At 44.5% G+C, this 26,643-nt stretch overlaps 1 protein-coding gene across 1 annotated transcript in view; it reads right to left on the bottom strand.

Annotated features, from left to right (window-relative positions):
• The window catches only part of CD5 (CD5 molecule), a 102,826-nt gene extending 80,833 nt beyond the window's left edge, over nucleotides 1-21,993 (bottom strand). The window contains exon 1 of the mRNA XM_006875043.1: nucleotides 21,965-21,993. Coding sequence (XP_006875105.1) covers nucleotides 21,965-21,993 — 29 coding nt within the window. The remainder of the gene's footprint in view (nucleotides 1-21,964) is intronic.
• Nucleotides 21,994-26,643: the final 4,650 nt, after the last annotated feature.

Here is a 26,643-nt window from a genome sequence, read left to right as displayed (position 1 = left end):
TCCGGAGGCGATTTGTTCACTTTAACTGGTGATTATAAATCAAAGATGCCAAGGCGCAGTGAGCCTCTTATACAGAGATTTTAATGAGGCTAAAGAGGGAGGGGTGGGGAGAGGCCCTTTAGGGGCTGCATCTGGGAATGTCAGTGAATTCTTGCTCTGAGAACAGTCAATCTGCTAAAAATGAAACATGGTTGTCAGTGTTGTGCGGCTTTTAAAGAGTGATACCGGCCCTTAGCTGTCAAGCAAGTTCTGACTATAAGGTTTCCAAGACTATCATCTCTTCCGGAAGCAGACTGCCACACCTGTCTCCAATTGCTGACCTTTCTGTTAGCAGTCAAACATTTAACCACTGCATCACCAGGGGTCCTTACAAAATATTAGCAATGGTGCTGTAGGATAGGCACTGAACCACAGGTTGGCTCCCCACCAGCTGCTCCCCAGGAGAAAGATGAGGCCTGTCTGCACCCATAAAGATTTCAGCCTTGGAAACCTTCACGGGGTCAATATGACTTGGAATTGAGTTGATGACAACGTTTTTTTTTTTTTTTTGCTGTTGTTGTTAATGACAGGAAATGCTATTGACATGGAATAGAAATAGCATTGTCATTTTATGTATGTTGTTTTTAGATGTTTCCTCAGCCTCCCTTCTAAGGAGCCTTCTGGCTGTACTTTGTACAACACAGACTTGTTTATTCTTCTGGTAGTCCATGGTATAATGTATAGATGTGTCACTGTTACTGTTGTTAAGTTCTGTCACGTGGATTCCAACTCATCGTCGTGACCCTGGATAAGGTTTCCGAGGAGCAGCTGGTGGGTTTGAACCGCCGACATTGTAGTTAGCAGTCTAGGGCTTATCCTACAGCACCACATCAGGACTACGCTAGGTGTCCTCCAGTCAGCTCCGACTCGTAGTGACCTTAGGCACAACAGAACTAAACATTGTCTGGTCCTGCGGCATCCCCACAATTGTTAGATCTTAGCTCACTGCTGCAATCACTGGGTCAATTCATATTGTTGGGGTCTTCCTTGTTTATGCTGACCCTCTACTTTACCAAGCATGACTGGTCTCTCCTGATAGCATACCCAAAGTATGCAACGTTAATTTAAATCTCCTCATTGTTGCTTCTAAGGAGCATCCTGGTTGTGCTCCTTCCAAGACAGATGTGTTTACATATAGTTGTTATGTGCTGTGGTGTTAGTTCTGACTCACAGCACCCCTATATGGAGCTTCCAAGGGTTTAAATCTTCACAGGAGCACAAAGCCTCATCTTTCTCCAACGGAACTTGTCGGACGGAGCCTCTGTGCTCCCTGACGTATAGTAGATGCTTAGTAACTGATCTTGTTACAATACTTGTAACTTAGAATAGGCTAGTAGCTGTGACTACCCAGAGCATTCTCAGTGCAGTCACAGCTACTGAAATACACTCTAAGTTTAAATTATTATAATTTTTATTTTTTAAATATAATTTACTAAATGCTAGCTATTCATAGAGTCCTGGTGTGGTGCTGTAGGATACGCACTGGATTGCTAGGGTGGTTTGAACTGCAAGGTGGCGGTTCAAACTCACCAGCCACTCCTTGAAAACCCTATACAGGGTCGCTATGAGTAGGAACTGACTCTACTTGGCACTTAACAACAACAACAACAAAGTTAGACATGGAGTCCTGATGTGGCACTATAGGATAAGCACTGGCTTGCTAACAATATAGTTGGTGGTTCAAACTCTCCAGGCGTTTCTTGGAAATCCTATACTGAGTTACTATGAGTCAGAACTGACTCCACAGCACAACAACTACGCATGTAAAGATGTTAGAATTGGAATTGATAAAGGGTTGGTTGTTGTTGTTAGGTGTGGTGGAGTCAGTTCCAACTCACCGTGACCTTCTGTGTATAAGAAACCCGAGTATAGCCTCGTCCAGTACCATTCTCAGGGTTGTTGTGTTTGAGCTCATTGTTGCAGCCAGTCTGTCAATCTTTTCGAGGGATTTTTTTTTTTCTTGTTCACTAACTCTCGAGTTTACCAAACAATGAGTAATGTTGGAACTAACCTAATGGCAATGGCTTAACAAATATGTATATTGATTCCTAATATTATTTGCTAAAAGGCACCATTATCGGTGGTGCAAATGACTAAGCGCTCAACAACTAGCTCAAAGGTTGGCAGTTCGAACCTACCCAGAGTTGCTTTGGAAGCCTGGCTATCTGGTTCTGAAAGTCACAGCCTTGAAAACCCTGCACACGGAGTCATGGTAAGTAAGTATCAACTTGACAGCAATGAGCGACAGACCTGAAAAGGGCACGACTCCGTGGGCCCTTACTGTCTGTCAGGCACCCTACACAGATAAGCATTATCGCATGGAATCCTCACAACGACCCTATAAGGTAGACGCCCCTCTTCCCCCCATTGGACAGATGGGGTAATGAGGCTGAGGGAGGTTAAATGTTTAAGGGGCTGCGAGGTGCCATAGCCAGAACACATGAGTCTCTGAGACCTTGATGTCCTGATGTCACGCTTCCCTGGGCACATGCTTCATCTGTGTTGGGACAAAAGCGGGGGACAAGGCTGCTAGAAAAAGGATGATGGTCTCAGGGGTGGCAATTAAAATTTTTTTTTAATTTAGATGTTTGTACATTTTCTGAAATGTCAGTATATGACTGCATATTGTGTTTAAACCAGCACAATAGGATGACATTGCTTCTTCTCTTTTTGTTTTTTTTCAAATGTACGAACATTAAGGACACAGTAGTACTAGTGTAGGAGCTTTGGTAGCGTAGTGGTTACGAATCGGGCTGCGAACCACAAGGTCAGCAGTTCGAAACTACCAGCTGTTCCTCAGAAACCCTATATAGGGTCACTTAACGCCATTTAAGGAGCTCTGATAGTGTAGTGGTTACGAATCGGGCTGTGAACCAGCTGTTCCGTGGGAGAAAGATGAGGCTTTCTGCTCCCGTAAAGATTTACAGCCTCGGAAACCCTGTACAGGGTCACTATGGGTCAGAACCGACTCCACGGCACATAAGTACCAACCACCAATCCTAGTGTGGCACTGTGGGTTAATGTGATGGACTGAAAGGTCGATTTGAACCGCAAGATCAGTGACTCAAGCTCACCAGCTGTTCTTCAGAAATACTATACAGTGTTGCTGTGAGTTGGAACCCACTCAATGTTACTTAACAACAACAATAAAGGTGAAGGAGCCATGTATTTCAAATGTCTTTTGTGATCTTATCTTTTGAAGTTGAAACCGATGTGCCACCTTAAAGCCACTCAGATGAAGCCAACATTTTCCCAAAAGGGTCAGGAGGGGAGGTGGTAGGGCGCCTGGGAGAGTCTTGTGATTTGGCAGGAGGCAGGTCCCATGAAGTTATATTGGGAGAGAGACTGGGAGCCACGGCCAGTGTACAGAAGGTCTGGACGTTGTAGGGTACTTCTTTCTGCTTTGGATCCCCATGGTGGATGTGCCTTCATGTGAGCCATTTTAAAACTTGGAGAAGGAAAGAAGGAAAAGAAAAAAAATCAGTGGATTCATTTAAACAAGGGATGCAAAGAAACTCGAATGGTTTGCCATCACACACACACACAAAATTATCATTTTATTACAAAATAAAGAAGAAAAGAAATTTTCCTCCTCCTAAGGAGCTCTGATAGTGTAGTGGTTACAAATCGGGCTGCGAACCTCAAGGTCAGCAGTTTGAAACTACCTGCTGTTCCTCGGAAACCCTATATAGGGTCGCTTAACACCATTTAAGGAGCGCTGATAGCGTAGTGGTTACGAATCGGGCTGTGAACCTCAAGGTCAGCAGTTTGAAACTACCAGCTGTTTCAAGGGAGAAAGATTTCTTTCTGCTCCCGAAAAGATTTACACCTCGGAAACCTTGTACAGGGTCACTATGAATTGGAACCGACTCCACGGCACATAACCACCACCACCACCACATTGTTGAGACCGGGGTGGTTGTACAAAGAAAGCAGAAGTGTGATCCTGTCTGAGATTATAAAAAAAATTGTAATAACCGTACAGCATCAACAGCTAGTATTTGTTGAGCACTCAGGATATATCAGGCGGAGTCTCTGGGTGGTGTAAACAGTTGATGCATTGGGCTGCCTAATCAAAAAAGGTCAGTGGTTCAAGTCCACCCAGGAGCACCTTGGAAGAAATGTCTGGCAACTTACATTAAAAAAAAATAAAAAAAACCTTAAAAACTCTGTGGAGCACAGTACTCTGACCCACATGGGGTCACCATGATTTGGACTCTACAGCAGCTAGTTCTTGGTTTATGTATCAGGCACTATGCTATGTGCTGAGATCCCTGGGGGATACAGACAGGTTTGCATTGAACAACTAACCTGAAGGTCCCCCATGGTGCTGCGGAACAAAGGCCTGGCAATCTCTTTCCATTATGATCATAGCTAAGGAAAACCCTCTGGTGCAGTTGTTTTCTCACAACCATAGTTGGGACTGACTTGATGACAGCATCTCTGGTTTTCTGGGCTTTAGTGCTAGAAAGATTGTCTCTCACATTACCACAATGACCCGATGAGCATGTCACTGTTAGACCCCCCAACTCACAGCTGCAGTGTGTCTGGACTCAGCCAGTGAGATGAAGAAATGGAGACACAGAGACCAGAAGAGAAGGGAGTGACTCGTAGCAGTGTGAGGTGGGTTCCATGGTTACCTCCATTTCACCAGATGCAAAATGAGAGGTGTGAGGAGGCGGAGTAGCTAGCTCAAGGTCTTGAGTCCAGGCCACAGTAAGCGTTGGTGGGTAAGTAACTAAATCGGTTGCCGAGCACACTGTGTATTGAGAAACACACTGTATTGAGAAGCATGTTTTCAGGACCATTGTTCTGTGACGCTGGGCTTGGTCTTGGCATTTATCTTACCTGGAACCACTTAGTTTCAACCATCACCCTTTGCTCAGAGCTGGGTCTCAGCTTTGGCTGAAATTTAGTTCCACAGAAAAGATTACAGCCGAGCACCTAGCTGGCTGTGATCTTACTTGAAACCAGTGTTGCGTCTCAACAGCACTGTTATCCAGTGGGGGTGAGGGGTGGGGGCTGGAATCCATTCCCAGGCAGTGAAGATAAAGTGGTGGCCAGAGACTACATGAAATTTCCTGCTGAACTGCACAGAGCTTGCAAAGGTGAAAGCAGACAGAAAGAAAAGCATGCCCACCAAGGGCCTGGATGTGTCAGGGAGAGAGGTGAGGCTCACATCAGGGAGGTAGAACAGAGGAGGAAGGGCATATTGACTTAAGGAAATGGCATGCGCAAAGCCTGGTGACCAGAGGACGGTGAGGTTTACATGGGTTGGGACAGACGTGTCCCTGATGGGAATTTCTTGCTTGTGCCTGTGCTGTGGTGTGGGGGCAGCGTGGGCCCTTACAGGTGGTGGAGGGGTTTTGGTTTTTTAATTGAGGCTTTCTCTGGTATCACTTTAGCATTTACTAAGCCATTAACTTAGAGTCCTGAACCCACAACAAAACATACACCAACCCAACCCTTTCAACATGTACAATGTAATGACTTCCTCTGAGTTGTACAACTGTTCTCACGTTGCTGTTCTGAGTTGTTCCCTATCCATTTGCACATGCTCCCTCTGCCCTGATTCCTGTCTAGTCTTTCGAGTTGCTCTTGTCAATTTGATCCCAGATAAAGGAGCTCTGGTAGCTTAGTGGTTACGAATCGGGCTGCGAGCCGCAAGGTCAGCAGTTCGAAACTACCAGCGGTTCCGCGGGAGAAAGATGAGGCGGTCTGCTCCCGTAAAGATTTACAGCCTCGGAAACCCTGTGTAGGGTCGCTATGAGTCGGAACCGACTCCACAGCACATCACAACAACAACAACAATAGATACGTCTTGATAAGCGCACAATGCTCACGACAGACATTCTGTATCAGGTACAACAGGCTCTTGTCTGTTTTTGTTTTTCAAAAAAGTGCCAGGGACTATATTTGGTTGATAAATTAAGATGATCTCAGGGCAAGAATTGCAGGGGTTTATATAGCCTCAGTGGAGTCCTGGGGTGGCGCTGAGCATTAATGTGTCAGACTGCAAAGCCGTTTGAACTGCAAGGTCGGTGGTTCAAGCTCACCAGCTGCTCCTCGGAAACCCTAAACAGGGTCGCTATGGGTCGGAATCGACTCGATGGCACTTACCAACCATAACAAATACAACCTCAGTGGCTCCTGAGAGAGTTTCCAGGGATAACTTTAATTTATTGACTTTGTGGCTTTTCTCTGATGAGCAAGGAGGAGAACAGTTTGGATGAGTAGGAATAAAACATGGGGTGGTCAGACAGGTGCACTGGCAATGCATTTTGTTCTGAAACTGCAGAGATTGGGGGTGACTCAGACCAGCCCATTCAAGTGACTCCCCTTCAGGTGACTCAGTCACCAAAATAGGGAAGGGGCTTTGTCCTACCTCTGACTATTGGCATTCATTTATTCTCTTTCTCATTCCACCAAGGAATGGAGGCAGCAGGCAGTCATGCATGAAACGAAACAGGATTAAAAAAAATAATAATGAGAGAAATCTGAGTGGCAGGAAAACAAAGGAGAAAATAAAATGAATTTAGGGGGAAGGTTGCCAGCATAATACATCAAGTCTGTCTGGTAAGTTGGCGGGCCACCAGTTTGCTTCTGCATTTCCTGGTGGCCAAAGCAAAGAGATAAGGTAAGAGCCTAAGGGCTCTTTTTACAGTCTTAATGGACATTCTATGGGCAGTAAATAGCAAGTTTCAAGAGGCTGTTTCTTATAAAATTCTCAAAATACCTGAAGAACTGCCCCAAAGCAAAATCCAGTGTAAGTTCTTCAGGGGCCAAAGCAAGGAAATGCTTGTGAAGGTATTTTTTCCTGCTGACTGCAGGAGTGTGTGGATCAGGTAGAAGATTGGACCTTTCTAATTCTGATTTCTACTGTCAGGGATCCTGTTTCAAACTGGGGTTCTGGGCTAGGGTTTTCCCTCACCATCCTCTCCTTCCAGTCCCAGCAAAAACTATTTAACACAGTACCTAGAATATAGGAGGTGTTCAGTTACTATTTATTATGGCTGTGCTTCAGTTCGAGTCAGTCTGCCTGATTGAATCCCACTCTTGTGTTTGCCACGCAACATCAAAAGCTCTTTGTTCAGAAGAGGCCCGTTTTCAGGAGCATTGTGGTGTTGATAGTCCTGGTGTGGCACTATAAAATAAGCTAACCACAAGGTCCGCAGTTCAAACCCACCAGTCGTTCTTTGGAAGCCCTACTCAGGATCGCTATGAGTCGTAACCTACTCAACGGCACTTAACGACAACAACATGGTGTTGATAGTACGTGGATTCATGAAGAGATTTGTTGCAGAGAAACCTACCATTCAAGGCACCCTCTGATGTATGTGTGTGTTTGAGATTCAAGGAACGATTCTGGTAGAGAAAAAAGGCAGAGTCTGAGCAACAGTCTGTAGAAAAAGATGGCTCTGTGAGTGGGTGACAGGCTGCATTCTGATGTGTGGAGAGCACAGTAAGGCATTGGCAGTCACCCTCCCAGTTACCCTCTGGATCCGGAACTACGTGCGGGTTAAATTTGGCAGCAGATATATGGATCCTTTTAGAAAAGGTGCAACTCTTGGCTGGGTCATTTACTCAAAATCACACTCAACACTTGACAAATCAGCTGCCACCATGGGGATCACCCCATGTCCCCTTGCGTCTTACAAAGCGGGAAGCTGAGGATCTGCCTAGAATAGTGAATTAATAGGAGAAATAGCAGATAGCACCGTAGAAAATGAGCTCCGGTGGTACAGTGGACTGCTTACTGAAACATTAGTGGTTCAAACCCCCCCAGCCACTCCAAGGGAGACAAATGAGGCTATCGACTCTAGTAAATATCTTGGAAACCGTGCGGATCCGTTCCATTGTGTCCTACCGGGTCATCTATTGACTCAACAGCTATCAACGATGTGGTTCAGTGGACAAAGTCTCATATGGGGAGATGTAGGTTCCCTTCCCAGCCTATACCTCTCAGGCACAACTGCATCCATCTGTTCAGGGGAGGCTTGTGTATTGCTGAGATACTGCACAGCTTTTAGTGAGCTTCCAGACCAAGACAGACGAGAACAAAAAGCCTGGCATCTACTTGTGAAAATCAGCTCATGTGAACCCCTAAGAATCACAGCGGTCTGATCTACAACTCATCATGGGTGGTGTAGGACCAGGTAGCATTTTGCTTCATTGTGCGTGGGGTCACCATGAGTTGCGGACTGCCGTGAAGGCAGGTCTCCTGGTGTGGCACTGTAGGATCAACACTGGACTGCAAACTACAAGTTCGGCAGTTCAAACCCACCAGCTGCTCCTTGGAAACTATACAGGGTCACTATGAGTCAGAACTGACTTGACGGCATTTCACCACCACCACCACCACCACCACATGTTAGCAGGACAAAAGTTGACTCCCAACCTAGCTTATTTATGGATACTTTAATTACTTAGTGAAATATTGCAAACAACTTCCATGTGCCTCATGAGGGGTTTTGCTCAATAAATAATGGAACATCCAGACAAGATACATGCAGGGAAACATTTTAATGTAGACTGTTTTTTAAAAACAGAGAGGCAGAGAATGAGGCAGATGGATGTTTCTTGATGTGGAAGGATGTTTATGCTGTATTGATGAGTAACAGAAGCAAGCTGCAAGTCAGCAGATACATATATATCTCTGTATGGGAACGCATGTATCAATCTCTCATTGTATAAGCAATGTTAAAGGTAGCTACCTCCGAGTTGTGGGATTTTTATGTTTTCTCTTTGCTTTGGGCCATGTTTAGATTTTTTCCTTAAGCATGGGTTTGTTACAATAAAAAGCTGCACTGATTTTGAAACATGTTTATTACTCATTTAAAACTGATTTAAAAGGCTATCAAAGAAAAACATGTTCTTAGCAGAATACTTGGAAATCTGTTTTTAAAAACTAGAAAAAGAGAACAAACGAAACAAAACCACAACTCCCAGAGATCTTACCCAGTCACCCTGTTAGGTCTGTTTGATTTGCATCTACCTGTTGTTATTAGGTGCCATCAAGTCGGTTCTGACTCCTAACAACCTTACACACAACGGAACGAAACACTGTCAGGTCCTGTGGCATCCTCACAAGTGTTAGGTTTGCGCCCTTTGTTGCAGCCATTGTGTCAATTCATGATGTCTTTGGGGGTCTTCCTCTTCTTTGCTGACCTTTCACTTTACCAGCGACCGATCCCTTCTGACAACATGGACAGAGTATGTGAGATGACGTTTGCTGAGAATCCACCTGAGATTTATAAATTAAGACACACCAACTTTTGAAGATTCACAAAATTCTATCTAATCTACACACCAGAATTTACTGACTGATTTTCCGGCATGTTAGGCATTTTGTTTCCAGACTTTTCCTTCATGATACAGGTGGTAAAGGACGTCTCTGTGCATACCTTTGCCACATGATTTCCTTGTTTTTGTTACGTGTTGTCCAGTCCCAATTCATAGCAGCCCTATAAGATAGAATGGAACTGCCCCATCGAGTTTTCTAGACTATAGTCTGTATGGGATCAGTCACCAGATCTTTTCTCTCACAGAGCTGCTAGTGGGTTTGAACCACTGACCTTTCCATTAGAAGCTGAGACTGCTTAGTGTTCCTAAATGTGGGTCTCCCGGTCAAAGACACCAAGTCCCGAAAACCAAAACTTCTGACATCAAGTCAATTTCAACTCACAGCCACCAGCAGCAGAGTGGACCTGCCCATAGAGTTTCCCAGAGAATTCTGTGCAAGCAGACTGGCACACTTTCCTCCCGTGGTGTAACTGCTAACCTTCCTGTTAGTAACTGAGCACTTGGCCTGCGCCACCACGACTCCCTGGTCAAAGTCACAGGAATTGTCAAGCTCTCTGGACTCACTCTCCTTTAAAAATGGTGTTAGCTCAACAACAACATCAAAAATAAAACGGATAATTTTTAAAAACCCAAATAACTGAAACAAAAGTAAAAACAAAGAAAATAGTCCATCAGTTTACATTCCAACCTCAAGTCTGAGGGACTGCCTCTCAGACAGACTTCCACTTGGTGACTGTCTTTTAAAAATGTTGCTGTTGTTAATTAAGTGCCGTCGAGTGGGTTCCGACTCATAGTGACGGAGGAGCAGCTAGTGAGCTTGAACCACTGACCTTGCAGTTCAAACTGGCCTTGCAGTCCAGCACATTAACCCTCAGTACCACACCAGGACTCTGTGAGGATGCCACAGGACCTGACAGTGTTTCGTTCTGTTGTGTGTTACTAGTTAATCAGCAAATCATCTTTGAGCTCTTGGATCCCAGACAGGTTTACAGTCCAGAAGTTGGTACGGACTCTAAGGTACTGTGGATGTCATCTCATAATGACTTTGTGATTCTCTGAGTCCCTTACAACCCAATCCAACAAAGACCCAAAGACTGAAAGACCCAATATTGTAATTATAGACTAAAGGCGAGTCTTCTCAAACCCAAATGATATTGTGGTCCTTAGACACCCTCCAAGTCTGGAACCAAATCTACCCCCAGGGATCACCTTCCAGCCGAACAGCGCATAGACCTATAAAGCGAGTAATAGTACCAGGAAGGAATTTGCTCCTCAGTACAATCAGCAATACAAGACCAAAAAGACAGCATTTGCCCCAAAACAAAGCTCCAAATGCAGGAAGAAGCAAGAACAAAGAAGAATGGAAACAGGAACCCAGAGAGGAAGTGTTGTTGTTGGTAAGTGCCATTGAGTTGGGTCCAACTCATAGCGACCCTGTAATAGGGTTTCCAAGGAGTGACTGGTAGTTTGAAGCACCGACCTTGCAGTCCAGTGCATTATCCTGCAACTCCACACCAGGACTCCTTAAGAGCCTACAGCATCCAGAGGAAGTGGGAAGGGTAGGTATTCTAATATTGAAGGGATCGTAACCAAATGTCCCAAAACGAAACATGTAAACTCTGTTGAATGGAAAATCCATTTGCCCTGTACACTCTCACCCAAACTGCAACTTAAGACAAAACAAAAGGTATTGAGGAGGGTAAGGAGGAATTTAAATTCTAAATTATATGCGTTTAAAGCACAGTGTTCATATACATGTGTTTATTTAAAGGACTGAATAAATGTGGAAAACGTTTGGATTCAGAGCATGTTGTTCACTGTTGAGAAAGGGCGTTTCTCCTTTCAGTTTTACAATCTGATTATTTCGCTTCTTCATTTTAGCTTTGAGAACACACTGCTTTTGGAAATAGTTCTTTTAAGCAGGTAATATGAGACAAGAAGTACAATTGATGTCACTGTTGTTGTTGTTGTAAAGTGCCGTCGAGTCTGTTCCCACTCATAGCGACCTTGTATAGGGCTTCCCAGAAGCAGCTGGTGAGTTTGAACTGCCAACCTTATGGTTTGAAGTTCAGTGCTGATCCTACAGCGCCACACCTAAGCACACACATATGCCAACCAAAGCACACAGAAAGAAACATCCAGTGTAAGGATCTCTTTTGTTGAGAGAAGAACATTTACGATGATTAGGATCTTGGATAAAATGCACGTTTTCTGTGTTTTCCAAATGTTCTACAACAAATCAATGTCGATTTGAAAACCAGGAAATGGTGTGGTGTTATGGGTTAATGTGCTGGGCTGCAAAGTCGGTTTGAACCACAAGGTTGGCAGTTTAAACTCACCAGCTGCTCTTTGGAAACCATGGTTGCTATGGGTCAGAACCTACTCGACAGCACTTCACAACAACAACAAATTATAATGTAAGGTCAGGTGACCCTTTCAGTAACTTTTCCATGCCTAGGTATCCATAGATTAAATTTATTTCAAAACATTATGAGAGTTACATTGCTAAATATTATGATCAGTTTGTTTTTCTTCAACCTCCAGATATCATTTCAAGTTAAAAAAAGAAAAACCAGTTGCTGTCGGTTGATTTCAGTCCCAGTGACCCAGTGGGTGTCAGAACAGAACTGTACTCTGTTGGTTTGTTGTGACTGAGTTTTCAGAAGCAGATCACTAGGACTTTCTCCCACAGTGATCGCCCCTGCGTGAATTCAAACCTTCAACCTTTCCATTAGCAGCTTTCTATCTTAACTATTTGTGTCACCCGCACTCCCCTTGGTGGTGGTGGTGACGGGCCAAGGAGCTGGTTGTAATTCATAGCGACCCTGTATAGGGTTCCCGAGGCTGTAAATCTTTACTGAAGCAGAAAGCCTCATCTTTCTCCTGCAGAATGGTTGTTACAGAACGGTTCAAACTGCTGACCTTGCGATTAGCAACACAACTCATAATCCACCAGGCTATCAGAGCTCCTCAGGGAGCCTCCTAAGTACCTCTAAATGCAAAGCAACGAGCTGAATTATTCATCAGAAAAAAGTGCCATAAACAATTTGTGTTTCAATTTGGGGGGGGGGACGACATTCTGTTATGTATTTGTGACACTATTTACACTATTGTTGTTGTTGTTAAGCTCTGTCAAGTTGGTTACAACCCATAGCCACCCTAAGGAGCTCTGGTAGTGTACTAGTTACTAATTGGGCTGCTAACCTCAAGGTCAGCAGTTTCAGGCTACCAGCTGTTACATGGGGGAAAATTCTGCTCCCATAAAGATTTACAGCCTCAGAAATCCTATGCAGGGTCATTATGAGACAGAACTGACTTCACGGCGCATAGCCATCACCACCATAGCAACCTTTAACCACCGACCTTGCTGTTCAAACCAACCTTGTAGTTCAGCGCATTAGCCCACATGTTAACTTAGATGATGGGGTAGACAATGTACAAGAGGGAGGTTGGCACCGAAAAGATGAAAGTAGTGGAAAACATAGGCAGGAATATAAGAGATAAAGTTGTTGTTGTTGTTGTCAGGTGCCATCGAGTCGGAACCGACTCATAGCGACCCCATGCACAGCAGAATGAAACAATGTCCGATCCTGGGCCAACCTCACTACCGCTGCCACACTTGATGCCATCAATGATGCCACCTGGCTGATCCATCTCGTTGGGGCTCTTCCTCTTTTTCTCTGACCCTCCACCTTACCCATCATGACATCCTTCTCCAGATAAAGTGGAGAGAGGAAAATACTGTTAACTGATGGAGGGGATTGTAATCATTATAATAACATGAAATGTATGATTTGTTGAGGTGGGACTAATGATCTGTAAACCTTCACTTGATTCATAATAAAATGTTTTCTTAAAAATGTTTAGAATTTCTGTTGCTCCTTAGAGGGAGTTGCCACTGATGTCATGAAACAAATGTGTTTAAATTGTTGAATGGAAAACCAATTTGCTCTTTAAACTTTCTTTAAAGCCCACTTTAAAATAATAATAATAAGAATTTAAAGATGGCAGCAACAGCTCATTAAACCAAAGACCCTTCTGAGTGTGGTAACTATGGCCTCCTGGCTCACAGACCCAAGGAGCTGACTGTGACTTTTCAGATGTCTCTGTGTGTGAGAGACATTTGTTGTTAAGTGCCGTCAAGTCGATTCTGACTCAAAACTCATAGGGTTTCTGAGGAGCAAATGGTAGGTTTGAACCTCTGACTTTGTGGTGCAGTGTTTATCCTACAGCACCACACTAGGACTCACATATTGGAATCTGACTAAAATGCTGGTTTTGGATTCATTTTTAACTCCTTATTATGTTGAGGGTCATCTGTCCAAGTCAGCAAATCTAGCTCTCCATCTTTCTCCACAGAACATTCCAGAGCTGTTGTTAGGTGCCGTCCAATCAGATCTGACTCATAGTGACCCTGTATAATTGCTGATCTATCTTCTTTTGATGGCGCCTTAGGCAGCACCCCGTCCCCACATGACTCCAGGCTCTGTCTGTATGACAGAAATTTCTAGGGTGCCTAGGCCCTTCCTCCCCCAGACTTGGTCTCTGGGTGTTGCTGAGAGGTTGTTTGTCTTTATCATTTCCCTTCCCACCTTCTATTGTTTTGAACTTTAAATAGCATGGCTAGCTAGATTTCTAGAATGATCTGCCTTCTTTAGTGCAAAGGGTTCTGACACTCCTGCCCCTTCTGGGACTCATTAGACTGGACTCGCAGCATCCAAATTATGTCTTGTGACTTGAGGTATTTATTTCCTTGAAGGAAGTCCACACATGGTCAGAAGACTCTGGACTGGGGTCTTCTGGGATTCCCTGGGCCAGGAAGGACTGTCTCTAAACAGCCCAGCATTTCTCTCCGCCCTGCCAGGCCTGGTATAGGCTTCCGATCTCTGTTGCTTGGAAGGTGTGGACGCAGTACCTGCCTTTGCTCATCTGTGCCTCGGGATTTCCAGAATCTACCACAAGAGAAGAAAGACGAGGCTGTCTGTTCCTGTAAAGGCTGTTTGTTAGGTGCTGTCGAGTCAGTTCCAACTCATAGGGACCCTATATAGGGTTTCCGGGACTGTAGACAACAACCTTGGAAACCCTATGGATCAGTTCCTCTCTGCCCTATAGACGGTATCTATGAGTTGGAATCAATTTGACAGCGGTGGGTTTGTTTTTTGGAGGGTTGCCACAAGGGGAGTTTATATCCCTATAAGGTAAGGTTAACTGCCATATTTCAAGACAAAGGAAGTCTCAACGTATGTTTTCACCATAGACAGCTTGATGTTGGCCCAGGACAGTCTCTTGGGCCTATGAGATTGGCTTTAAACATCATATAGATAGTACAGCATGAAGGTTAACCTCCATCAGCCAAGCAAACATTTACTCAGCACCTGGCGCTGCAGTGGGTAAGAGTTCAGCTGCTAACAGAATGGTTAGTGGTTCAAGCCCACCAGCTCCTCTGTGAGAGAAAGATACTGGCAGAGTGCTTCTATTAACCCTTATGGGGCACTTCTACCGTGTCTTATAGGCTCAGTATGAGTTGGAATTAACTCCATGGCAGCAGGTTTGTTTTGTGGGGTTTTGTTAAGTCTGTCAGAGTTGTTCAAAGCAGAAGGGAAGGGTGGTTCCTGAATAGCTTCATGGTCTGGAGCATCCCGTGTTCCTAGAAGGGCGATCTTAGGGCTTGTTTGTCAGGGTCTATAGTGTCAGGGTCCTGGTTGTCCTCCAGAGCAGGGCCACTATGTCAGCTCAGAAGAGCTTCAATCAGACCAGCCAGAGACAGAGGCGCCAAAAGGTACTCTGTGAAAAGAGTGCAAGAGGAGGGGGCTTTGTGGGAAGAGGCCCCTGTGGGTGCTGGCAGGTGAAATTGGCCCATGGATGGACTAGTCAGTCGGCTGAGAGGATCTGTGATCACCTTTAGCAATTGCCCAGAGCATGCTGGGAGGAGATTGGTCCAGTCTACATTTCCGGATTCCTTAAGATCGGTGAACTGAGCTGCAGGATGGGTGCCTTTACTCATCTCTGCCAAGCTGGTGGTCTTCAGACTGGGGCCCACATAACCTCCAGGGGAAGATGGGGCACTGCTGGTTTTAAGGAAACCCATTTCTAGATCCTTCTGTACTTGTCCTAAATCATAGCTGTGAGGTCTCACCAAGCATCATATCATTTTGTCTTTTTGTTCACCTTTCACAGTGGTCCTTGATCTACTTTAATAAAATCCCTGGATACTGCAAATGCTTAATATCCTTGGCTGCTAACCAATAGGTTGGCGGTTCAAATCCATTCAGAGATCTGCTTCCAAAAACTCAGCCATTGAAACACCCTATGGAACACAGTGCTACCCTGACACATAAGGGGTCATGTGAATCGGCATTGACTTCACTCTCTCCTAGAGAGTAACTGCTTCTATCTTAACTAAAAACACATCCTGGATCCTACTGGGTGAAAAAAACCCTGGGATATCAACAAAGGGACAACTTAAATGTTGGTGCCCTGACTCTAAGGTGGATAGTAAATCATTTTGCAAGGCAGATGGTTTCTAATTTTTATTTTCAACAAGATTTTAAAAATTAAAAAAAAAATCTCATTTTATGCCAGATCACTTTATGACTTGGTGTCTGACTTGGACAGAATTAGAAACAATGAGTGATATTACTATGTTGGTGGTCAGTTTGAACTGCAAGGTTGGTGGTTCAAACCCACCAGCTGCTCCTCGGAAACCTTATACAGATGAAAATAGCATGCTAAATCCTGCCTTATTCTAGCAGTAAATAACCCCCAACCATGAACACATTCCCTAAATGAGAAAATTTCCTAAACAGCTCATAAAAGAAAGATGTACTTCCCATAAAACGTAGCTTTCCGTAATAGTTATTCTCAAGATGTTTACTACCCAGGGTTTTGGGATTAAAAAAAAAAAAAGTTTGTGTCCTAATGGTAACTTTAATAATACTATAATCTAGGGACAAATTTTTAAATCACAGAAAATGATCATGATTTTAACATTTTCACCGATGATATGTACTTTTGTTATTAATTGTTGGTAAGTGCTGTTGAGTGGGTTCTGACTCATAGTGACACTGTATAGGGTTTCTGAGGAGCTGCTGATGGGTTTGAACCACCGACCTTGTGTAGTGACTTAGAAGCATGAATCAATATATTAGGCTACGATTCTGTGGGATGGAGTAGGACATAAAGAGTGCAAGGAGCATGGCGTTATGATGTGGAAATACAACTGCTCAATTCATTTATTATTAAAGGATCAATATTTTCCTTAGTACTTAGATTTGCCTGAATTCATTTAAAAGGAATGTTGTTGTTAAGTGCCGTCGATTCGGTTCTGACCCATAGCGACCCTGTACAGGGTTTCCGAGGCTGTAAATCTTTACAGAAGCAGAAAGCCTCATCTTTCTCCCACAGAGCCCCTGATAGTTTGGAACTGCTGACCTTGCGGTTCACAGCCGAATTCGTAACCACTACGCTACCAGAGCTCCTTTTAAAAGGAATAGTCTCCTTTTAAAATGTCCGTATTTGAAACATGACACTGAACATGAATCCCATCCTGATTTATCAAACTTTTAATGCACCACTTTAGAGAAAACAATTTTCCAATGTCTGGGGACCTATTAGGAAGCTCTCTTGAAGCCATTGCTGTAGACCAGGGATCAGCAAACTACAACCCTCAGATGAAATCCAGCCAGAGTCTGGTTTTGTCTGGCTGGCAAGCTAAGAATGAGTTTCACATTAAATTCTTGGAAAACGATAAAAATGAAGACAATTTCATAAGCCATAAAAACGATATGACATTTAAGATTTCAGCATCCATAAATAGCTACTTATTGGTACACAATCACATCCACTCATTTGTGTATTGTCTATGGCCGTGTTTGTGCTACAACAACACAAGTGAGTACTTGGTTGTGACAGAGACCATATGGCTGGCAAATTCTAAAATATTTACTGTCTGGCCTTTTACAAATAAACAAAGTTTGCTGAATGCTGCTCTTGGCAACAGACTCAGGAAAGCCATGTTGTGTCTCCAAATCTGCTAGTAACCATGGACAAATCAGAATGTGCTGTTGTGGTCGCGTGACCTCTAAACTCCCTGTTGTTGCCGTTGTTAAGTGCTTTTGAGTTGGTTCCAACTCCTAGCAACCCAACAGTATAGGGTTTCTGAGGAGCGGCTGATGGATTTGAACCGCTAACCTTGTCATTAGCAGTCCAGTGAACAGACTCCTACAGCGCAACTCCAGGAGTCCTCTAAGTTCTCTGTTGTTGTTGTTGTTAAGTGCCATCGAGTCGGTTCCGACCCATAGCGACCCTGTACAGGGTTTCCGAGGGTGTAAATCTTTACGGGAGTAGAAAGCCTCATCTTTCTCCCGCGGAGCGGCTGGTAGTTTCGAACCGCTGACCTTAAGGTTCACAGCTCGATTCGTAACCACTACGCTACCAGAGCTTCTCTAGCAGCTCTGAAAATGTAAGAAGTCGGGGAAAGTAATTCATACTCAAATGTGAATGGCTGATATCTACCAGGAGTACTTGCCTTTTAAAATGACACCTTAACCCCAAGAGGTGCAGTGCTGATGGCTGGGTTTCAGGAACTGGCTGCAGGTTGTTGGTCATAATTTTGGCAAATGGCTCTTCCCAGCATCACCTGATTTCAATGTTTGTAGTGAACAGACGAAGGTTTGGACAAATATGTCCAGTTACAATCATCCACCAACTTCCTGAGAGGCCAAGAGTGACCATTCCAAAGCCACAAACTCCCCAGGCCCTGCAAAGTCTCAGAGAAGGCCAGGCACGGGAAGGTCCCAAATCTCATGCTCCACATAACCCCACCTTGGTTCCAGACTGGGCGGTGGGGGCAGGACAGGGGTCTGCTTTTCATTCCTGTCTTTGTTTCTGAAGAGGTCCCCTCTCTTGCTGGATGTTCACGGGGCAGTGTGAGGAGATGTCACATGGGTGACCGGCAGTCCAGACCCTGCAGTTCCTGTCACCCACCCCCGTGGGTCATGTGCTATGGTTTCTGTCCGAGGGAAGCTCTATAAACAGAGGCCAGGAGACCAATCTTGTTCTGTTTCTCTGAGGGGTTTTGATGTGGGGAGAGGCCAGAACCAACTCGATGGCACTTAAGAACAACAGCACTGAAGCAAAGTACATGATTTGTTGAATGTAAACCTGATGATCTGCTCTGTAAACCTTTATTCAATTCACAATAAAAGGTTGGGGGTTGGGGTGGAAAGCCGATGATGTAGAAATTGCTGAATCGGTCAGCGTTTTATTTGATATGCATATTATAAAATATGTATTTATATATTTTATTTTATGTTGTTTGGAATACACAGCAGAAAATACACCAATTCATCAGTTTCTACATGTGCAATTTGGGGACACTGATGCCATTCTTTGAGTTCCACAACCTTCTCACCCTTCTTTACAGAATTGCTTCTCCACGTTAGCATGAACTCACTACCTTCAAGCTTCCATTCCTATGTCATCTTTCCAGTGGCTGTTGTCAGTTCGATCCCAGATAGACCCATAGATCTTAAAGGCTCAAGGCAGACATACTTGGCTAGGTAGCTACATTACTGTTTAGTCTGAAGAAGATGTCAGGAAATATTTCTGGTCCAAGGTTTAAGGTTTAAAGATGATCTTGCTGCTGTTGTTAAGTACCGTCGAGTCGGTCCAACCCATAGCAACCCTGTATAGGGTTTCCAAGGAGCCACTGGTGAGCTTGAACCACTGACCTTGTGGTTCAAACCAACTTTGCAGTCCAGTGTGTTAACCCACAGCGCCATATCAGGACTCCAAAGATGATCTTAGAGCAGTAGTTTTATGGATTCACCTAGTTTCCGTGGCTCCAGAAATCCTGGATTCTCTGAGAATTTGAATTTTTGTCCTACATTTTCTCCCCTTTCAGAATCCTTTTATAAAATATTAGATCAAAATGTCCGGTAATTGTACCACTACCAGGTTCATTAGCCAAGTAACCTCACCCTGCCTCTGACACCTAACACCAACCCCATTCAAAGTCTCCTTCTTTCTCTATTGTTGTTGTTGTTGTTGTTAAATGCCATTGAGTCAATTCCTACGGATAGAGACCCTGGATAGGGTTTCCTAGGAGTGACTGGTGAACTTGAACCACTGACCTTGTAGTTCAAATCGATTGTAGTCCAGCGCATTAACCCACAGTGCCACAGATGGATTGCTCAAGACCTTTGATGGCCATTTGCAAATGTTTAAGACCTCCAGCACAACTTCATAAAGTAGAACACATAACAACAGAGCATTAAACACATTATTAAGACAATTAACCGTATGTCCCATGAAACCATGGTCTGAAATATCCAAGCCAAGGAGCTAAAACCCATGAGATGCTTCGTTGTACATCAGTAATCTCAGAAGCTACTTTTCTTCCAGTCATTATTGTAAATATATCTACCACGTGTGTATATTTCAAACACAATAAATACATAAGTAAATAAAACAGAAAAACATTATAAAAGAACTCTATTGAACACAGTTTCACTCTGTCACATACGGGGTGCCGTGAGTCTGGGTTGATTTCACAATAACTCTTTTTCTTCTTAGGTTGAATTTGATCCTTAGGCTGCCAGTTTACAAACTTTGAGAGTTTGCAAATGCCTGAACTTTGGAGTCAGGGGACAAGACTTGGGTCTCAGCTCTGTCACTTCCAGCATGGCCCATAGACCTCTGACTACAGGATCAGTTTTCTCATCTCTAATACAGGGTGAGTGAGTCCCTCCTGTGCCGCCTCACTTTCTTGAAAGATTTCAATTTTTATTCCATCAATTCCTGGTGCCTTGCTCTTGGCCAATTATTTCAATGCACCTTGGACTTCCTCCCTGAGTATCATTGGCTCTTGATCATATGCTACGTCTTGAAACTGTTGAACATTAACCATTTCCTTGTACAGTGACTCTGTGTATTCCTTCCATCTCCTCGTCAGTATTTCTTCTGCATCATTCAATAATTTGCCCAGAGAATCTTTCAGTAACGAAAGTCGAGGCTTGAATTTTTCTTCAGTTTCCCCAGCTTGAGAAATGCTGAGCGTGTTCTTCCTTTCTGGTTTTTTGATTACAGATCTTTGCACATTTTGTTGTAATATTTGGCTATATCTTCTTGAGCTGATCTTTGAAATTTTCTGTTCAGCTCTTGGACCTCCTCCTTTCTTCCATTTGCTTTAGTATCTTTATGCTGGAGAGCAAGTTTCAGTGTGTCTTCTGACATCCATTTTGACCTTTTTCTTCTTTCTTGTCTCCTCAATGATTTTTTGCTTTCTTCCTGTATGATGTTCTTGATATCATCCCACAACTCTTCTGGTCTTCTGTCTTTAGTACTTAATGTATCAAATCTGTTCTTCAGGTCATCTCTAAATTCACGTGGGATATGTTCAAGGTCATATTTTGGCTCTCGTGGACTTGTTTTCATTTTCTTCAGCTTCAGTTTGAATTTGCATGTCAGCTTGAGGACTGAGGTTCACCTGACCCAAGCCATGGTATTTTCAATAACCTCATATGCATGTGAAAGCTGGACAGTGAATAAGGAAGAACATAGAAGAATTGATATGTTTGAGTTATGGTGTTGGAGGAGAATGTTGAAAGTGCCATGGGCTGCCAAAAGAACCAATAGATCTGTTTTTGAAGAAGTGCAGCCAGAGTGCTCCTTAGAGGCCAAGATGGCCAAACTTTGGCTCTCCTGCTTCGGACATATTGTCAGGAGGGACCAGCTTCTGGAGAAGGATATCATGGTTGGTAAGGTGGAGGGTCAGAGAAAAGGAGGAAGACCCCCAATGAGATGGATTGGCCAAGTGGCAGCATCAATGGACTCAAGTGTGGCAATAGTAGTGAGGTTGGCCCATGATTGGGCAGTGTTTCATTCTGCTGTGCATAAGGTCGCTATGGGTCGGTACCGACTTGATGGCACTTAACAACAACAATACAGAGTGCTGGTCCCTAACTTTGCAGGCATATCATGAAGCTTAGCACGTCTTCTAGGGAGCCGTGTCAGGGTGTGTGGAGTCCAGTCCTCATGATTGTGACTCCTTCCCTGGCTGGGCAGTGTTTCCTGGTGGTAAGACAAGTAAAGTCAGGACCCATGTTGGGTGAGTTTGAGATTTTACTTGGCACCTCGATAGCTTCTGGAAAGGGCTCTGACTCATGGTGGCTCATGTGCACCAGAGTACAACTGTGTTCCACAGGGTTTTCATTGGCTGGTTTTAAAAAGTAAGTCGCTAGACCTTTCTTTCAAGGTATCTCTGGGTGAACTTGAACCTCCAGCCTTTTGGTTAGCAGTCAAGTGCATTAACTGTTCACATTATCCAGGTGAGGGCAGTGGTGGTATTGGCAGAGAATTCCTGAGTTTAAATTCTGGTCAACATACCTTCTCTGTAGCTACCACCTACTTGTTAATGGAAGCTTTCATGTTGCTATGGTGCTGAACAGGTTTCAGCAGATTAAGACAGAGTAAGAAGCCAGCAAGGTCTGGTGATCTACCCAGTCAATAAAAACCCTATGGGGATGGCACAGGTCCTGGTAGCATTTTGTTCTGCTTGCGGTGAATCGGAAGCCAACTCGACAGCAGCTAACAACAGTCTGGAAGGGAGGACTAGACTCACCGATGTGATGTGCCAATTGGCGGCGTCATTGTGCCTGTCACTGCTGAAGGCCTGTCTTGCAGCCCCTCCGCCCACCCAAGGAAGCCTCTCAGACCAGAGAAGCTCTAGATCCCACTGATTGAGACCCCGGGGAGGGGGCGGTTGCTCAGATGGCATTGATAACCTGGTTGCAAGACACACCAGGCTGCTTTCAGCGTTTCGAGTGGGCGTTTTTCTCTTAGAGGAAAACTAAATATCCTTGAATCAATTGGTGCATGAAATGGTTCCATTTTCTCTTCCCTCCTCTATGCACCATGACCAGTGTGCATGTGCCCTGGTACTGACCTGGTTCCTGGGAGGCCAGAGTGCATCCTGGTAAATAGAGCCCCACCATCAGATCCCCTGGACCTGGGTTTGAATTCCAGCTCTGCTACTTACCCAACTCAGCAAGTCCAATGGTGTTGGAGGCGAATATTGAAAGTGCCAAGGGCTGCCAGAAGAACCAATAGATCTGTTTTGGAAGAAGTGCAGCCAGAGGACTCCTTGGAGGTCAGGATGGCCAAACTTTGCCTCTCATACTTCAGACATATTGTCAGGACGGACAAGCTAGAGAAGGATATCATGTTTGGTAAGGTGGAGGATCAGAGAAAAAGAGGAAGACCCCCAATGAGATGGATTGGCCAAGTAGCAGCATCGAATGACTCAAGCGTGGCAACAGTAGTGAGGTTGGCTCAGGATTGGGCAGTGTTTTGTTCTGCTGTGCATAAGGTCACTATGAGTCAGTACTGACTCGATGGCACCTAACAACAACAAATCACATAGAATGGAGTCCTGGTGAGCCACTGTGGGTTAATGCGCTGGACTGCAAGGTTGGTTTGAACCACAAGGTCAGTGATTCAAGCTCACCAGCTGCTCCTTGGAAACCCTATACAGGGTGGCTATGAGTTGAAAATGGCTCCATAGCACTTAACAACAACAACAGCAAAGCTTGGAAGGCATGAAGTGATAGCAAAGAAGGAAGAATGGAGATGGTGAACAGAAGGAGGAAGCGGGAAGGGTTCCGACTCATTGCAACCCTGTATAGGGTTTCTGAGGAGTGGCTGGTGAGTTAGAACCTCCAACCTTGTGGTTCAAACCAATCCTGCAGTCCAGGGCTTATTCTACAATGCCACACCAGGACTCCAAACTTTCACCTACATCACAGTGAAAAGTTAAAGATCAAAAAGAAATATTTGCAAATGGAAGGAAAATGAAGCAAATGAATGAGGTGCTGGCTGAACAACATGAACAATCAGTGCCAATGAATACTATGTGTGGAGACTGTTGAAATGGCAGATGCTTGTGACTGATATATTCACCACACTTTTGTTAATTGAATGAATGAGGAACAGCAGTCATTCTAAACCCTGTATAACACACAGAGAAATGATTTATTGCTGCCTTTAGAATACATTGTGATTTCAACCTCCCCTCGTCTTCCAACCCAGAGTTGCTTGCTCTCGATTATGCGTCATCTTTTCATCTTGTATAATTAGAAAGTGACATCCTGAGGGACCCCCTGCTCAAGGAGGTCACTCATGTCCAGCCAAGTCTACAAACCTAGAGGCAGAGGTCTTCCAGCACCATGGATAGAACCTACCAGTCGGGAACCTTCAGGAAACCTGAGTGTGTCTAGTGGGGAGAGGGTTTTGATGCTCGGGGGTACTGGTGGAGGCAGAAGAGGAACAGAGCTGGCCTTGTCATCATTTTAAACTGGGACATCTATTTGCAACTTCTTAAAAAGCCTTTTGGGGACACAGATGTGCAAGTTGCATCAGAATCTATTTATGGAAACACAAACATCAAAGGAGCAAGCAAAGTATTTATCAAACAAAGAGAATCAGTTAAACAAAGCCCTTTCCACACTGCAGAAGAGCTAGCTGTGGGACCTATTTCTCAAAGGGCACATATGACTGGTGAGTCGACCTCGAAAGCCGGACAGGCCACTTCCCTACAGCTGGGAGATGGCCGTGGCTGGGGAGCTCAGTGATTTTACCAAGAGCCCCCGCAGACCCAGTGGGCCATGAGCTTCCCACTTTGCCTTCACTGAACTCAGTTAATGAGCCTTTCTTTTCATCTTACTGGAAATGGCCCTTTCCGTTTTCATTCTCCATTCACCTTTACATAGTAATTCTTTAGAAAGGAATAAAGAAACTGCTCGGGCTAACATCACTGGGGAGAATGGGATGCTGATTGCCCGCTGATGTGAGTGATTCCGATTTGTCCCAGGGGAAAATTGCTGAGTGATTCCGATATGTCCCAGAGGAAAATTGCTGCAAACTTATGGTCGTGAAAAAAAGAGGTTTTATACGCACAAGAAACAAAGGTGAAAAAATCGACATCAGAAGCAGTCTCTGAGTCTCTGTCTGAGTACCAAGAACATTGCAAAACCAACACTATAACAAGGGGAAAAGTCACTAGTCCTGGGGTAGCGTAGTAGTTACAAGTCAGGTTGCTAACTTCAAGATCAACAGTACAAAACTACCAGTCATTCCAAAGGAGTAGGATGAGGCTTTCTGCTCTTGTAAAGATTTACAGCCCCAGAAACCCTATACAAGGTTGCTATGAGTAGGGAATAACTCCACGAATATAACCCCCACCATCAGGGCAGTGCTGTGGGATAATGCACTGGACCGCAATGTTAGTGGTTCAAATACACCAGCTGCTCCTCAGAAACCGTATACTATGAGCACTTAACAGCAACAGGGGTGAGCTATGGATATTCCTAAAAACATTAAACCCCCATGACTGTGATTGTTTTTCAATAGATCAAAGACTATATTGAAGAAGCAGTAGTCAGGGGGTCTTCAGAGGTTCAACAAGCTAGGAGAAAGTAAACAGCATCAGGGATAATTGCCCTTCATCTATATGTCTTTGTCAAGAGCTGGAGTCATCCAAGCTGAAACGCTTTTCAGGACAACTGTGGGATTTTACCTTTGTGCAAAATATCTTTTTCTGCTCTCCCAGGATTCTCATATTGATGGGCATATCAAAATTCTGGCAGAATTGTGTCAGGTACTCAAGGTGACATTTGACATTAAGATGGGGTCAGAGCACTTACTTTAAGCCTTTATGTTTCAGACTTTAAGTCAGATCCCGCACAGAAAGGGACCTTTAGGAGTGGGTGGGTGTGAGGGTGTGTCCTGGTGTGGTGCTGTGGGATGAGCAATGGTTGGAAAGGTTGGTTTAAACCACAAGGTCAGCAGTTCTAACTCACCAGGTACTCCTTGAGAACCCTAGTGCAAGGTTGAACAACAACAGCGTGTGAGAAGGGAGTCCTGCTGTAGAGATGCAGGATGACCAATGGACCGCTGACTAAAAAGTTCACAGGTTCAAACCTGTCAGCTGCTTCTTGGAAACCTGGCACAGGGTTGCTATGAGTTGGAACCAATTTGATGGCACTTAACAACAATGTCCGAGAGCAATCGTGGTGTGGAGCAGTAGGATAAGCACTGGACTGCTAACTGCAGGGTCTGCAGTTCAAACCCTCCAGCAGCTCCTTGGAAATAAAGTTGCTATGAGTTGGAGGCCAGGATGGCCAGACTTCGTCTCTCATACTTCGGACATATTGTCAGGAGGGACCAGTTGCTGGAGAAGGATATCATGTTTGGTAAGGTGGAGGGTCAGAGAAAAAGAGGAAGACCCCCAACGAGATGGATTGGCCAAGTGGCAGCATCGATGGACTCAAGCGTGGCAACAATAGTGAGGTTGGCCCAGGATCCGGCAGTGTTTCATTAAGGTCGCTATGAGTCAGTACCGACTCGATGGCACCTAACAACAACAACTTGAGTTGGAATCAACTCAACACCATTCAACAGCATGTGTGAGACTGAAGGAGCCCTCTTGGTGTTGTGGAATAAGCATTGGGTTGCTAACCACAAGGTAGAAGGTTCAAACCCACCAGCCTCTCTGCAGGAGAAAGATGAGGCTATCTCTTCCACGAATAGTTGCACTTGTGGAAACCCTGTGTCCGGTGGCTCTGAGTCAGAACCGACTCGATGGCAGTGGGTTTGAATTTTTGGTTTGGTTTATATGAGGGAAGGAATTCTGGTGCCGCGGTGGTTAAAGTACTTGTGTTGTGCCCAGAACACTTCCCACCCCCATCACTGTCTCGGCCCAGATGTGAGCTTCCAGAGGGCAGGGACTGACTGTGTCTTCTCTCGGTGTCAGGGCTTTGTAAATGAATGACGCTGAATTCACAGCCAACTGGGTGTCAGAAGCTACCTATGGTTGGGGGGCCCCATCTTAACCTTCCTAGTTTAGAAAACCAACTGCTATTAACTCAGTGTCTATTCAAGGCGACCCCATGTGTGCTCTATAAGGGTTTTAAGGGCTGACATTTTTAGGAGTAGATCACGAGGTCTTTCTTTTAAGGTGCCTCTGGGGAGACTCGAACTACCAATCTTTTAGTTAGCAGTAGTGTATTAAGCATTTGTACCACTCAGGGGCTCCCTTCCTAGTTTAGAATTTCATGAAATTAAGTCCACAAAATGAGCTCTCCAAGAAATCTTTGCATTTTTCATTTTCTTCCCAGCTGTTGGCTCCAGGATGAGACTGTAAAGATCACTGAATACGGAATCATATGCTAAGAACACTATATCCATTTCAGCGTCTTCTTTTTTTAAGTTTTTATTGTGATTTCAGTGGAAGTTTACAGGGCA

The sequence above is a fragment of the Chrysochloris asiatica genome, unplaced genomic scaffold (assembly GCF_000296735.1).
Source record: "Chrysochloris asiatica unplaced genomic scaffold, ChrAsi1.0 scaffold00310, whole genome shotgun sequence".
In the NCBI taxonomy this organism is placed as follows: Eukaryota; Metazoa; Chordata; class Mammalia; order Afrosoricida; family Chrysochloridae; genus Chrysochloris; species Chrysochloris asiatica.
Note: the sequence above shows the minus strand (reverse complement) of the source record. Positions and strands in the feature narration are given on the sequence as shown.